This window comes from Electrophorus electricus, chromosome 4 (genome assembly GCF_041902795.1).
Source record: "Electrophorus electricus isolate QZ-2024a chromosome 4, ASM4190279v1, whole genome shotgun sequence".
Lineage (NCBI taxonomy): Eukaryota > Metazoa > Chordata > Actinopteri > Gymnotiformes > Gymnotidae > Electrophorus > Electrophorus electricus.
The window spans coordinates 4,884,893-4,898,852 of record NC_137500.1 but is presented as its reverse complement, the minus strand read 5'-3'; the positions used below and the strand labels follow the sequence as shown (position 1 = coordinate 4,898,852).

Here is a 13,960-nt window from a genome sequence, read left to right as displayed (position 1 = left end):
TATTTGTCATATTTATATGGATACAGACTTTAGAGGGTCCATCCGCTCAGCTAATGTCTCCTCTCAGACACTGAATTTGAAAGTTCAGTTGTGGACTGAAACCTGCAGAAATGCTGGTCACTTTTAGGCAACCAAAACAAGGGAGTGTTTAATCTTTACCACAATTTTACTGCTAGTTTTGGATAGACAGCCAAAGTGAGCCTTGCAGAAATGTCAACACCTCCTGCAGTCATGTCAACCTCAAACATTTTACATCTCTATGTAGACATAAAGTGACATGTGTACTCTCAGATCAGAGATGCAACCCTTTCATGCATGAATTGTACCCAATTGTAAACATGCAAATACATTTCATTCCACCTTCAAAATGAAAAAAAGGAGTGCCCACATTCGGCCTGATCAGCTACATACATAAGCAGAAAGAAAGGCTTGTAACCAAATCCTATACTGTGCAAAACTTAACAAATTTAATGTTTTAAAGCTAATCTAGTTCAACATTAACTGGAAATTCTGACCATCAGTTATATACATTACAATGTAATACATACTTCATGCTTAAATTATACGATATTTTATTTTTATATATATATATATATATATATATATAACAATTACATACAAAAGCAGCCTTCAGTTACCACCCAGAACAAACATGACAACACCATATATTTGTATTACCAACTATCACTTTCCTTTTGACCGCTTCCAAAGACGATGAAAAAACAGTTTCAGGACAACACATTAGTTAAGGTCCTTTATTTCATCCCTTTCATTCAACAAATATTCAGACTTGTACTGTGGTGTTCTCTGAGTTGGAGTGTTCACAATACTTTTGGGGTCATGAAGTTGACCATTAACAATTCAACTCAGGCAACCCAGAGAAATGTGCGAAGACATCTATACAGAAAAATGACAGCTGCATACATTTCTAAATACTTGTTTTTTTGTTTTTGTTTTTTTTAAATCATACTATTGATGCATTTTAAAATCAGGTGGCATTCATTCATGTCATAGTCTAGTGATGCTTCCATACATGGAGGAAGTCCCTCTCACCATGGAGATGGAAGATATGAGCAGCAGCCTGGGGGGTTACAGGGCAGCAGGAGCTTAAATATATAGAAAAAAGGAAGGAACATGATTGACAATAAGGGATGGTGGATGGTGCTGCTCTCTACTCAGTGAGACCCAGCTTCTTCTTCAAGGACTCTGGCATCTCAGGGGGAGGAGGACGGGGTAGGCGGAAGTACACCTTGACAGAGTCATAGATGAACCACTGCAGGGCTGTCAGGGTACCGATCATGATGATACGGGCAAACAGACCCTTCCAAACACCTGTAAAAAGTGTCATACAGAAAATTAAGCCAATGGAAACAACAGTACTGCACGTGTGTTAACGTTAGAAAAGTGTGTCCGCCCTCCAGCTCTTCTGCCCTGGTGCAGTCCAGCGAGGGAGCCAGGGCAGATGTGGGGCTGGAGGAGCAGGTAGACTGCTCTCACATGCCAATGACTCAAGCACCTCTAACTGTACAGCCAGAAAAGCTGCTGGGAGCCTCCAGCCTGGAGCTGCAGCACCCAGAGCGAGTGAGTGCAGTACCAGAACTGGAGGACTCCCCAGAGGTGGATCTAAGGAACATGTCATCCATGCAAAACCAAAAGTACTGCAACACTGAGAACAGGATGCATTTGAAAGTCCCAAATAATGGAGAGGTAGAGTGAGTGGAGACTCACCCATGGGTCCGAGTCTCTTGAGTACTTGAGTAGCTGTGCTTCCCTTCTCCTTGTTCAGCACAGACACCACAGAATCAGCAGGGTGGGACACGATTGCACAGAACACACCAGCTGCACAAGAAGGGCAAAAAACATTTAACTCGCCTCCCATCAACAGTTTCATTGTTACTGAAGTAATTTTTTCAGCTCATTTTTAACTCGGACGAATGAGTATCGATGCAACTGCCAACAGGAGTAAGAAGGGTCAGACACATTTATTTTTTCCTCTGTAAATCATAATTGAGATTCATTATGATGGTAGCAAATTATGATGGTAAAGCAGCTATATTTAAATTTTTAGTACCGTGTCTCTCCAAAACATGAAAGTAAACAAAAAGGAGAAGCATTGCAGAAACTATGAAGTCTGAATGCATATGTACTCTCTAAAGCCGAGAACTAGTTAGCTCAAATCACAATATGAATGCTAGTGCACATGCTGTTGTAAAGTATTAAATTGAATATTTATGGTCAAAAATTATTTTCTTATAGCTATTGATGTAGGCCAGTTTGTGTTACAATGATGAGCAGCAGCAAACAAATCAAGAACACTTACTAGCATCACTAACAGTAATTTGAGTGATGTGTGGAACCACTGCCATGTGAATAATATTAGGGCTCAAGTTTAATTGAGACACGGCTAATTTATGAGGATAATTATAAAGTTACCAACACTGAGTGAAAACATTTTTCCAACAGAGAGAAGCGAAGACATGTGACGACACAAAGTACAACTTTCAGCAAGAATGCTGCGATCAGTCAGGCTTACCAATATAACCAGCCACGAAGGTGACCACCAGCTGTTCAGGCTTGCTACACTCGCTGCGTGGTTTGGGCACCACGTACTTGTAGAGCATCTCAACCGTGCGTTCAAAACAGGCAAACTTCATCATAGTGTAGGGAATCTGCCTCATCCACAGAGGGACGACACCTTTGTAGAACCTGTAGGACATTTTAAGCACATGGATTCGTTCCACAGCTGTAAGGCAAGTAAAAACCATATAAACTGCACTGTATTAGAAAATTGCATTTCCATTCTGTGCATGTATATTTTATATAAGCAAATTTGGCCTTGTCCGCTCTCCAGCTCTTCTGCCCTGGTGAAGTCCAGCGAGGGAGCCAGGGCAGATGTGGGGCTGGAGGAGCAGGTAGACTGCTCTCACACGCCAATGACTCAAGCACCTCCAACTGTACAGCCAGAAAAGCTGCTGGGAGCCTCCAGCCTGGAGCTGCAGCACCCAGAGCGAGTGAGTGCAGTACCAGAACTGGAGGACTCCCCAGAGGTGGATCTAAGGAACGTGCAGTGCCCATCAATACCCAGAGAACATCCTGCAATCAATCTCACAGCATCCTTTGCATGGAAAAGATAGGATGGAAACTCACGCCCAGAGGCCCTCCTCAGCATACATCTTGGGGGCGCACTCTCTTAGGGTGTTGGCATAGCCAGGTTGGGTCTGGATGCGCACTTTACATGCCTCCATAGGGGCCAGAGCTATATCAGCAAAGAACTCCGCACTCGCAGAGGCTGCCAGGTACAGTGAGGTTCTCCACAGGTAAGAATTTTCCTGTTGGAGCAGATTGAGGATCATCAATGCACACTGGAGAAGACTACCAAGGCCATATTCATAGTTTAAGTGACTTTAGACCTGTACTTTTAGAACCGCAAAACGGAAATACATAGAACATTTGGGCCAATTTGCAATGTTATCAGTTATCTTCTAGCAAGACCAGTATCATCTGGATCAATATCACCACTAGATTATTTACTGAGCACTGAAGCTTACTTTTTAGGTTTTAACAAAAACCCTTGCTTTCACAGAGGAAATCCCCGACAGACAGCAAACCGAGCGCATTTCCAATTGATGAAATTTAATGGAATACATTTTATAGAAATAGTCACTGAGCATATATACACAGACATCCTAATGGTCAGCAGTCAGGTTTTTTTTTCTTTACAGAAGTGTTTGCATGTTCACATTAGCCAACATTCTGCCTAACTTTTGTTGGGGAAAACCTCTGGTCATAGAGCAGCACACATTATTTGTGGGTACAAATTCCAGTCATAGTTCCTGTCAGGCAAGTGAACCTACCTCTCCAAGCATGTCACCATATAGGATCTTGAAGACCTCATAGAAACCAAACTTGCAAAGACCTTGCATGGAGTATCCAATGAAGGTGGGTGCCCACCCCTTAGCAAGCCCCCGTATCCCATCTTCCTTGATTGTGACTGAGAATCCATTGAAGATGGTCTTGTACTTAGCTGGATCCACCTAAATATGACATTCAGTTACAGAACAGCAGATTACACAGAGCCCACACAAGAAATACTTGTTTACATTTATGGCATTTAGCTAACGCTTTTATCCAAAGCGACTTACAATTATGACTGAGTACAACTTGAGCAATTGAGGGTTGCGGGCCTTGCTCAGGGGCCCAACAGTGGTAACTTGGCAGTGGTGGGGCTTGAACCAGTAACCTTCCAATTACAAGTGAAGTACCTTAACCATTGAGCTACCACTTATGGAACAATTGTTCTGGATGGATATGGTGAATACATTCAGTGTCATCACCTCATGAGTGGTGTTTACATGATTATAAAAGGTTAACATAGAAACAAAATCAGAAATCAAACTAGTTAGGAAATCATTCTCTTGGATTTCACCAGCTACCTGAAAGTTAATGTTTAAGGAGGCATGAAGAAAGCACAGTACTTTCACTTAACATGACAATTAGCATAATTTGAGTCAAGAGTCAAATAAGATCAAGTGTGTTCCTCAGCATCAGTTCAGATTCCCTTTAAATAACTTGTTACAAAATTAAATTTCTGTGGTCAAATACCAGAGCATCTAAGCATCTCAATCTGAGCTTCCCAAAAAGGATTACACAATTTCTCATCATAGCACAGTGAAACCATAATGCTTTTGGGAAAAGGTCGAACCAGCTAAAATATGTGAAGCATTAGGATGCACAAGTGCTCTTCTTTACGCCCCCTTAAAATGACGGTCAATGTATACAACTGGATTGAAAATTTTTTTTGGTGAGCAAATACAGACCTGGATGCGACACTTGACCAAGTCGAGAGGCACAACAGCTGTGTGTGTGATACCGCAGCTCAGGATGCCCCCGAAGCCACAGAGGGCGTAGTATTTCATAGAACCAAACTCACAGCTATCGCCCGTCTCTGTTTCATGAGGGACAACACAACACACATGCTCATGCATCACAAGACGATACACAACATGCTGGGGGGGGAGCCGGCGTCATTCACACATGACTCCAGCACACACACACACAGACCTGCATTCTGCATTTGACCAAGTCGAGGGGTACCACTGCTGTGTGCGTGGTCCCACAACTCAGTATCCCACCGAAGCCGCACAGGATGAAATACTTCTGTGAGCCGAACTCACAGCTGTCTCCCTCTGAGGATAAACAGGGCATGGTGTTCATTTTAACCCCAACACAATACCTGAGGGTTCTGAAGGAAGTTAAAGGAATGGAAGCAGTTGTTCCTCAGGCATAATGACCTTTAGGCTGAAGGTCATAAGCTAATGTTATTAGCACCCTTAAAAGTGTTCTAATCCCCCCCGTAGCCTTACAGAAAATAAGACATGTTGACTGAATACTTTCATCACTTATACCATTACAACATAGGTAGTGCCATAAATGGACAATGCACGAAAGTCAGTGCACGCATCTTGTAAGGAAGCTACTAAAATGTAAAACTATCTACCACACAAGAGTCCAACAACCTCTGTGAAAGCAGGAACCCAAGATTAGAAGTCAGAACGACTCTGCGCAACTTAAAGCAGCCCAAATGAAAAGAAAAACGTTTCTGTAAAGGCAAAAAAGTGACTATAGCTTTAGCTGGAAACTTGCACGATATCGGGGGTGAACGCAGCTGCGACTAGAGCCAATGGTATTGGGCGTTGGTAATACACCAACGTGTATTACGTTGTACATGTCTACGTTACGTTGTACATAGTGTACATGTCTAGCGGTAAGCTGCCTAGGACTGAGAATGCGATGCCCATGAACTTACTGTCATACATCGTCTTATTCGCGATACTGAGCTTCCCCTGGCATTTTACGGCGGACCCAGTTGACCCAAATGTGTCCTTCACTGTCCTCCATGTACTCGGCAAGGCCCGAGATCTTCACAAGAGACATTTTCTACCGTGCAACACATGAAAAACCCTAACCACGACCCTGTGCCCCAACATGCATGCTGCCACACAATAACTGGTAAAGCAACACAGTCTAACGACACAAGTGCTTGGATGGACCAGGACAGCTAGCAGCGCGTGCAGACTAGCTCGCTCTGGCCAGTGTTAGCTAATGCTAACCGAGTCTGACCTTTCAGCTGTTAACGAGATTAGTACTCTGGTGTCTGACATCAATTCAGACAAAAATAATAATAAAGCAACAAACAAAACGAACAACCTTTCGTACTTGGCTAGCTCCTACACTCGTTAGGTTAAATGTAATCGAAATAGCTCGTTAGCAAATTCAAATAGCCTGCTAACTAGCCAACTAGAGCTGAAGGCTGTGCTAACCTAGCGAGCTACACGTCAATGACGAGGCGCACTTTCGGTCGAGCATATTAAAAACAAGGGTAAACCCTAAGGGTCACTACTGCAGTTAACCTACCAGTCACTGAAGCTGCTGCAAGCCTGCGTTTCTGTGCAGGGACGACGGTTGTCTGTGCGGGCTCCTCGACTTTCTGCAACCTGAACAGCGGGGCACTGAAGGGATTTGCCCGTGCCAGCTGCGTGAGCGTGGAAGGGTACATTTTTACAGTAGCTAAGATCAATGAGAGAAAGAAAAAAGAAGTGCATTTGCGTTAGATGCTTTAAACTATTAACAAAAGACAATCCAAGCTGCACAGCTAACGCTAACCAACACCCAGTAATCAAGTTTCACCAACAGTCCCTGCGAAACTCACATGAATTATATCAGACTTGAACAAACTTTAACACATGACGAGCACATAGCTAGCCAGACAGCGTTACGTTTGTTGGCTTACACACAACACTTTATCTTAACATAAAACAGTCTTACTAGCTACTCAGCTACTAGCTAAGCTAGGTCAGGTCACTCAGAAGGAACCAGAACGGAGGCCCGGCTGCAGTCAGAAGGAAAAAAACAATGCCAAGACAAACGAACCAGGTAAACTCCTTTAGACAATGCGTGACAGTTTATTCACTTGCGAACACGGTTCACGGTTTACAAAAGAAAGCCTATATTGCGTTTCAAAAAAAACCTTACTTATACAACTTGTCGCAAAATGGCGCCTCTGTCCTCCAATGCCGGCCGCGCATAGAGAAGGAGGTCAGCGTGGCGTGGCGCATTCAAATGTCGGGTGAAGGAAATGGGGACGTCACCCGTAGTCTGTCCAATCGGAACCGACGGGAGGAGCTTAGTTATGATTCAACGCAGCGCATGTCCCGCTTTATTGTTTATGAGCGAGAACGGCCATTAGACAATTACAGTTCATGTTCACTAGATGGGATATTGTGTTAGTTGTGCTTCATTGCAAAAGGCCAGACTTCCAAACCTAATGAATGACAAAATACTGTATACAGTCTATGGTCTTAACAGGAGAACTTATCTAATGTTAGGACTTGTCAGACTTGACCTGTTCTCTCTAGATCACACACACACCTATTGAGTAGTTAGCAGAAATTATTGGTGGGAGACCAGTTTCCACCTCCCCCCAAAAACATGTGTATAACAAAAACTAAATTTAAATGTATATAATCTCACTGAAAGGGAATGGGAAGGGTGAGTTGTCTTTCTTTTTTTTTTATTTCACGCAGTTATTGTATTTGACCCATAATAAACATTCAAAATTCATTCAGAATGAAAAGATCAAATTCTGTAATTACATCTACCCACTGTTAGCTGCCCAGTGACAAAGTGCAAATTGATACAATATTTTAAGAACCATATTTTCTGCCTTTTAAACAGCAGGTAGACACCTAAATGTTGGTTGTAGCATGTTGATGTAGGATTCCATGTACTTGTATTTAAAAAGTTAATTTCAGAAGACACAGCCTTAGAAAAATATTGCAGTTTAAAAGCAAAGACAATTAAAAACCAAAGTAGTAAAATACAAAAGTAAAAGCTCCCTAGAATAAAAGTTCACCACAAAAGGTATCCTCCAAATGTAAGGGAATAAACCATTTCATGTTGGACAAATAGATTTGAATGTGGACTTCTGAATTTTTATATTACAGCAGAAAAATAAAATTTTGTTCGTATTTTCACCAGATAACCAGTGACCGGAGAGAAAAAAAAAACAGACAAGCTTATTTTCATTTTGGAAATTGTCCAATTCACGATGGATTTGAGCATTTTAACAACCATGTCCACAATACATGACGATTAGATAAAAAAAAATACTAAAATGAGTCACTTACCACAAACTGGTTAAAGATTGAATTCAAAATTTCACCCATTGCCAACAAGTGCTGAGCTGGGTCAAGCTCTGGTCCATAACTAGTACGCACGGCCCCAAAAACAAACTGTTTAGCTGGCCTTGTAAAATCTAGTACTCTGGGTATATTTAAATGCTAATATACACCTTGATGAAAACTATTTTTTTAAGATGCAATTTCCATGTAAGACATTATCTTTACTGTCCCAATAATGCCACATTAACTGAAACTAAAATTCTCAGCAGTTATCATTTTTATGTACATATGGCAATCCTCCACTGAAATCACATTGAGCTTATGCTAACCCTGTGCTGAAGATACTGAACATTTTTAGAAAACCAATTTGGTGATAATCAAAACAAATAGCTATGCTTTTATAGAGGGGTTAGTTCTTGCAGTGCTATAGACATACTGGCAACAGTTTCACCATGATACAAAGCTATACAAATACAATTGATTCCACTGTCTGCTACAAAAAAACAAAAACAAAAAGCAAGATGAAAACATTTCACAAGAAGGTTAAAGACTACTTAAAACAAGTATTTTCTGACAAGAGTACAAAGTTGGACAGCAATATTTATAACTAAAAACCCTGCCAATATGTAAATTCTCCAGAAGACCATATAGGGGTGAGGCTAAAGTCTGATAATATAGACAGCTCATGCACACACTACGAAAACGCTCTGAGCAAAGGGGCCCTCATTCGTTACCACCAATCTCCTCCTGGCCAATAACACCAATCGCACGGAGGACAGGCATGACCACGCGGTCCTCTAGGACAAGCCTGTAGGAGTCGATTTGCTCAGTGGTCACATTTTGAAAGATGTAGTAAAAGAGGCCTGTCAGCATGAGGAAAACCAGCAGTTTCAGCCAGATGGAGAGGGACCGGCGGGCTGGGCGTGGGACAGATGATGGAGCCTTGTGACTGTCCATGAGGGACGATCTGGTGGTCTTGTACACACTCTTTTGTAGGAAGGACTCTTCTGGCCAGAGGTCCATTGGCCTAACTGGACGGCCAGCTGCACCATGGATGGGCCTCCGACAAGTAGCACTGTACAGACAAACAAAACATGCACTTATAAAAAAAAACAATAGGGCTAAGCCAACCTATGATAAGAATAGGAATGTGTGTGTGTGTGTGTGTGTATAAAACATGTACCTGTAAATTTAGGGCTAAAACAAGCAATGATGTTTTGCATTACTAATTTCATTACCAGTGTGGGATTGTTTAAATTATGTATTGCTCTATCAGTTTTATTTCTGAAGGATGAGACCAATGATTGTGAACAAAAATGCAAAGAGAAATTTTAACTATACTCACATAATCCCTGTGGGTGTAGCAGGCTCATTTGGGAACATTTCCTTTAAAATATCACCTCTATCTGTTACAGTCTCCTGTACCTGCTAAGAAGACACAAGTAGTACAGCCAGACATTGGTTCTCTTTCAAAAGTCTACAAATTCCAAAGGAACTCCGCAAGATGTGGTGTCAAGTTTAACAGAACAGAACAATTAGAATAAAGCTTTAGTGCAGAGATGATAATGTCAGCCACTACTGCTTAAATCCATTCTGCAACCCAGAATTCTATGCACTTCAGGCCAACTGCATTAAATACAAATCCACAGGAGAAGATGAAGAGTCAATCAGCTGTAGGGATAGATTGTGTACTGCCAGTAAAACAAATTGCAAATCCCATATTGCAGATATTCTTACAGTAATAGCCAGAACTTTATTAGCTAGTTGCTGCTTGTGCTGTCTGGTCATCAATTGGGTGTCATAACATCACGCTACGTTGTGGGCCTAATGTTTCCGATGCACAGTGAAATACTTACCATGTGGGATTGGCCCAATAGTGATTACTAATGATACAATCAGTGCAACCCCAATTAAGGCTGCTATCAGTTTTACCTTGCTGCGGTGTCTGCTACTTGTTCTGGTGGTGACTGGCGTTTTTCCTTGGATTCTCACTGGCTTAGTCACTATGTGAACTGGCACTGTTGCTTCATCTACAAAGCAGGACAATAAAAACAGCAGAAATTAATGAATGTCAATCATGGATGCTAAGCAGATTTGAAAATGCATAGCATACAAAATAACGAAAAGTACCCAAAATATGAAAGAAAAAAAAAAAAAGAAAAAAAATCACCCATATCCAAGTAATTGTTATTACATTTTTAAAAATTAAATTGTACTTGTTTAAGTGTGCGAAAATGAAAAAAAAAAAAAGGTTTTATCTGAAACATCTTTACATTTCTTTTTCAGCATAATAATAATCAAATACATCATGTAGCATCCGCAAGCAACTTTTGAATGCTATTCTCCTAGTGTTATTACTAGGCAATGAAATTAATGTCAGACACACTTGGCCTTTAAACCACACCGAGCACCCCCCCCCAAAAAAACCCAACTCAAACAAAAACATAAATCAAAAACAGCAATGAATAAAACCTTCGTCCTTGTCACTGTACTGATCTTCCACTGAGTGCGTGTTTCCATTCTGATTTCCATCTGCCTTTAGGGTTACTGTCTCTGGAACCGCAATCTCAGATTCTGGTGTTGTGGTGTCCACTGGAGGCTGATCCAACAGCTTTTGAAGTCTCTTCTCGTACAGTTTACGAGTTGAGGCTACGATATATGGGATAGCAAACTCAGACAAGCATTTGTACTTTGTATTTAATAAACTGCATATGCCTTCAGTGATGTGAGAAAGTGCATTATGTGCAAAAATGATGATGCATTATGTATATGTAAATAACAATGTCTACTTTGGGATTGCACTGTAAGACATTAAGTGTCCTTTAACCTTTTAACATTTGCACCATAGAGGAGAAACAGGAAACTCACCTACGATGGGACCTGGATTGATTCCACACTTGAACAGCTGATCTTTTAAGTCTTCATCAGTTAGACTTGAAATATCCAACTCTTCTTTTCGAATCTTATCTGTCTTTTTTGTAGCTTTCTATGGAATCAACATAAACCAAACCAGTTAATCAATTCAGTGGTTCGAGCTGAGTTTAAACACATCCGAAAAAACTAAATGCACTAAATGCACATTTGAATAATAATAATACACATTTAAATGTTTAAATCACATTTAAATAATAATAATAATAACAACAATAATATTAACAACAACAACAACAACAACAACACCTTTCCCGAACGACTCCTGTTAGAGATTACTGGCGTGATTTCTTCATCGCTGGAAAAAGTGTCAGGTGGAGGGATTTTTCTCTTGTTAAGCACAGTCAGGTTCTTCAGGTAAAGTTGAACATAGACCTCTTTCTTGTGCTCCCCTCCAGGCAGGGCCACGGCGTTCGCCAGCAGTTCACTTTTCAGCTTCTCCTTCGTGAGAACCGACGGGTCTTCAAGAAATTCCGCCATGCTTTGTTAGCCAAGTTAGCTAGCTTATTTCCAGGGCAAGGCAGATGTAAAGTGTATAACACTAAAAAACAAAAACAAAAACAAATCCAAAAAAAAAACAAAAACCCAGTTCCGTTTCACTCCACGCAAAGCGGCAAGCCTATTATTTGAAAGTTAACTCGCTGTTTCCGACAATCTTACAGCGCTGTTGACAAACGTCAAACCGGCTGGCGCGCTCCGATATATTTGAATATTCTCGTAGGCTTGCACGACGAAAACAGCTGCAGTTGGCTTCAAAATGCGAATTCCTCTCAACGCTGTGCATAGATGCTTGTCGGAAAAAAATAGTTATCGCGCAAAGTTTTGCTTCGTTTACTTGGATTTAAGAACAAATACCCGAGTCTCTGGTGTCGCTAGCCGTGTCCCGAGTGTCTGTCCGCGCCTCTGACTGTCACTGTGAAACAAGTTATTCTGCTATTGGTCGGCTCGTTTCAAAAAGGCATCCAGGTATTGGTCTGAAACAAACGGCACTCATTCGCCGAAACAAAGAGCAAGGTGAAGGGCTGATGGCGATCTTGGCTGTACACACACACACACACACACACAACGTTCAGTTTAATACGAGTAGAAACGTTTACCAGTTTTAGAAACACGTGTTAAGTTAATAAAAATGCAATGTGAAATCCAAAGTTACGTGGGCTCAAAAAAAAAAAAAAAAAAATCAAGCGGAAAAACAATAGCAGTGGCATGGCATCCTCTTTCCATTTTAATATGTTTGTATTTACTGTTTAGGTTTTTTATTTCCCTTTTCTCTCACACAGGCGGGCAAGACAAAAATTCCTCAAGGTGGCGGCATTAGCTATGCTTAACCAATGAACTAGACCCGGTCAGAATGATGGCGTGGAAACTGTCCAGTTCTATCAAAGTACTAAAATACCCCAGGTGTAAATGCCCAGTTATGTTTTGCTCCCCACATATTGTCATCTATGTGAAAGAGGTAGGGTACTTCGGGCAGTTATAATAATGTTATAATAATGTAGCCTATAACTACCCAAGCAGGGTAGTTATAGGCTACATTATAGCAACTTTGTAAAGTGTATAATTATCGAAGCCCTAGTAATGAATTTCTGATTGAGGTGGATTCAGTTTCATATTTTTGTCGCGCAATAGTGACAGTTTAAAAAAGGTTATGGAACTTAATAGGCAGTCTCAAGACTGACCTTTAACATATCACCAAATTTAGATGAAAGAAATGATTCTCACTGACCTCCTTGTCAGTTGAATTATTGAAATGAGCTGGGATCATGCGTTATTTAAAACATTCAGTTGTTTAGTCTAATAATGAAAATGATCACACACGATACTGGAAGGTTAGTGTTGGTCTGAGTCGAGCGGGCATTTGACCTTGTTCAACCACCCCCACCAATACACACATGCACGCACGCATGGACTCGCTGCCTGTCTTTTGACCAAATACTACACTTATCTGGGCTCAGGTCTGTACAGCTCGGTTTCACAACCTACACACGTTTAATGAACTTGAGTCCTGAGTATGTGTCTGGGTGTGTTGCTTCTGACCACTGTCTGGTCTTTTTTGCATTCCAGTTCACTGTGGTTAGGGCTTCTGCATTTCCATCGTGAGAGTGGTTTGAGATGGCAGGTCCCTCTGACCTGATTGTATTTCTAGGATATAGCTAAGCTTATGGCAGTGATGCACAAATGCTTACTTAAACCACACACGATTTAGTGCTTAATCTTTACTTGGTTCTCCAACTCGGGCTGCCAAAGATGGTGAGAGTGAAACTTAAAAAATGTTGAACTTCTAAGAAACACCTCCTCAGTCTTCATTGTATTTTGTTTATACAGAAAACACCAAGAAGGCCAAAAATCACAGAAAGTGTCTTTTAAAGCATAACTGTGGTGCCCTTAGTAAAAGATCTAAGAAACACTAAGTAATTATCAACATTTGTGTGTACCAAAGTGGTTTTAAAAAAGGAATGCAGAGTAAATTTTGCTGAGTTGATGACAGATTTACAAATGCCAATTTATATATTTTCTCTTTCAATTTTCAGTCATTAAAACACTATACAACTACCATCCATTCTTATTTGAATCTAGAGAGCCTCATTAAATTATCAACTTTTTTATACAAATATTTTAAATAATAATCTTACCCATTTGTTTAAAATGATTTGAAATCTGCTTCAAATTCCATTTTTTTTAAAGATATGTAAAATATTAATTAGCTGGTTCATAGCATGCATATAACAACAATCAAAATGTGTATAAATGTCTATAAATGACCATACTAATCACTTACACTCGATGGCAAACTACACCATTGGTGCTTAGGTGAAGCACAGTGTAGGCTCACATCATACAATTAGTCA

General features: G+C 40.7%; 2 protein-coding genes and 2 non-coding genes across 7 annotated transcripts; all 4 read right to left on the bottom strand.

Annotated features, from left to right (window-relative positions):
* Window positions 1-741: 741 nt before the first annotated feature.
* slc25a3b (solute carrier family 25 member 3b) lies at window positions 742-7,151 on the bottom strand. Of its 3 annotated transcripts, none has more exons than XM_035536420.2 (8): window positions 7,033-7,151; window positions 6,415-6,567; window positions 5,062-5,186; window positions 3,855-4,034; window positions 3,148-3,329; window positions 2,534-2,706; window positions 1,729-1,839; window positions 742-1,332 (listed from the first exon to the last, which is right to left on the bottom strand). In XM_035536420.2, exons 2-8 carry the CDS (start codon window positions 6,554-6,556, stop codon window positions 1,172-1,174), a joined length of 1,074 nt encoding a protein of 357 aa, XP_035392313.1. In that variant the 5' UTR covers window positions 6,557-6,567; window positions 7,033-7,151; the 3' UTR covers window positions 742-1,171. The 3 variants fall into 3 exon arrangements, with proteins under 3 accessions (XP_035392313.1, XP_035392297.1, XP_035392306.1); XM_035536404.2 differs by lacking the exon at window positions 5,062-5,186 and adding an exon at window positions 4,818-4,945; XM_035536413.2 differs by lacking the exon at window positions 5,062-5,186 and adding an exon at window positions 4,818-4,945 and having other exon boundaries at window positions 6,931-7,056.
* Window positions 1,406-1,637, bottom strand: LOC113573197 (small nucleolar RNA SNORA53). Its single transcript, XR_003410186.2, has one exon. It is a non-coding gene; the product is annotated as a small nucleolar RNA SNORA53 (small nucleolar RNA).
* Window positions 2,836-3,067, bottom strand: LOC118241007 (small nucleolar RNA SNORA53). The gene has a single exon (XR_004775779.1). It is a non-coding gene; the product is annotated as a small nucleolar RNA SNORA53 (small nucleolar RNA).
* A 400-nt stretch (window positions 7,152-7,551) lies between the features above and the next one.
* On the bottom strand, window positions 7,552-12,036 carry tmpob (thymopoietin b). 2 transcript variants are annotated; one of them, XM_027003303.3, is made up of 6 exons: window positions 11,361-12,036; window positions 11,049-11,166; window positions 10,653-10,829; window positions 10,113-10,210; window positions 9,526-9,608; window positions 7,552-9,255 (listed from the first exon to the last, which is right to left on the bottom strand). In XM_027003303.3, exons 1-6 carry the CDS (start codon window positions 11,589-11,591, stop codon window positions 8,904-8,906), a joined length of 1,059 nt encoding a protein of 352 aa, XP_026859104.2. In that variant the 5' UTR covers window positions 11,592-12,036; the 3' UTR covers window positions 7,552-8,903. The 2 variants fall into 2 exon arrangements, with proteins under 2 accessions (XP_026859104.2, XP_026859105.2); XM_027003304.3 differs by having other exon boundaries at window positions 9,526-9,605.
* Window positions 12,037-13,960: the final 1,924 nt, after the last annotated feature.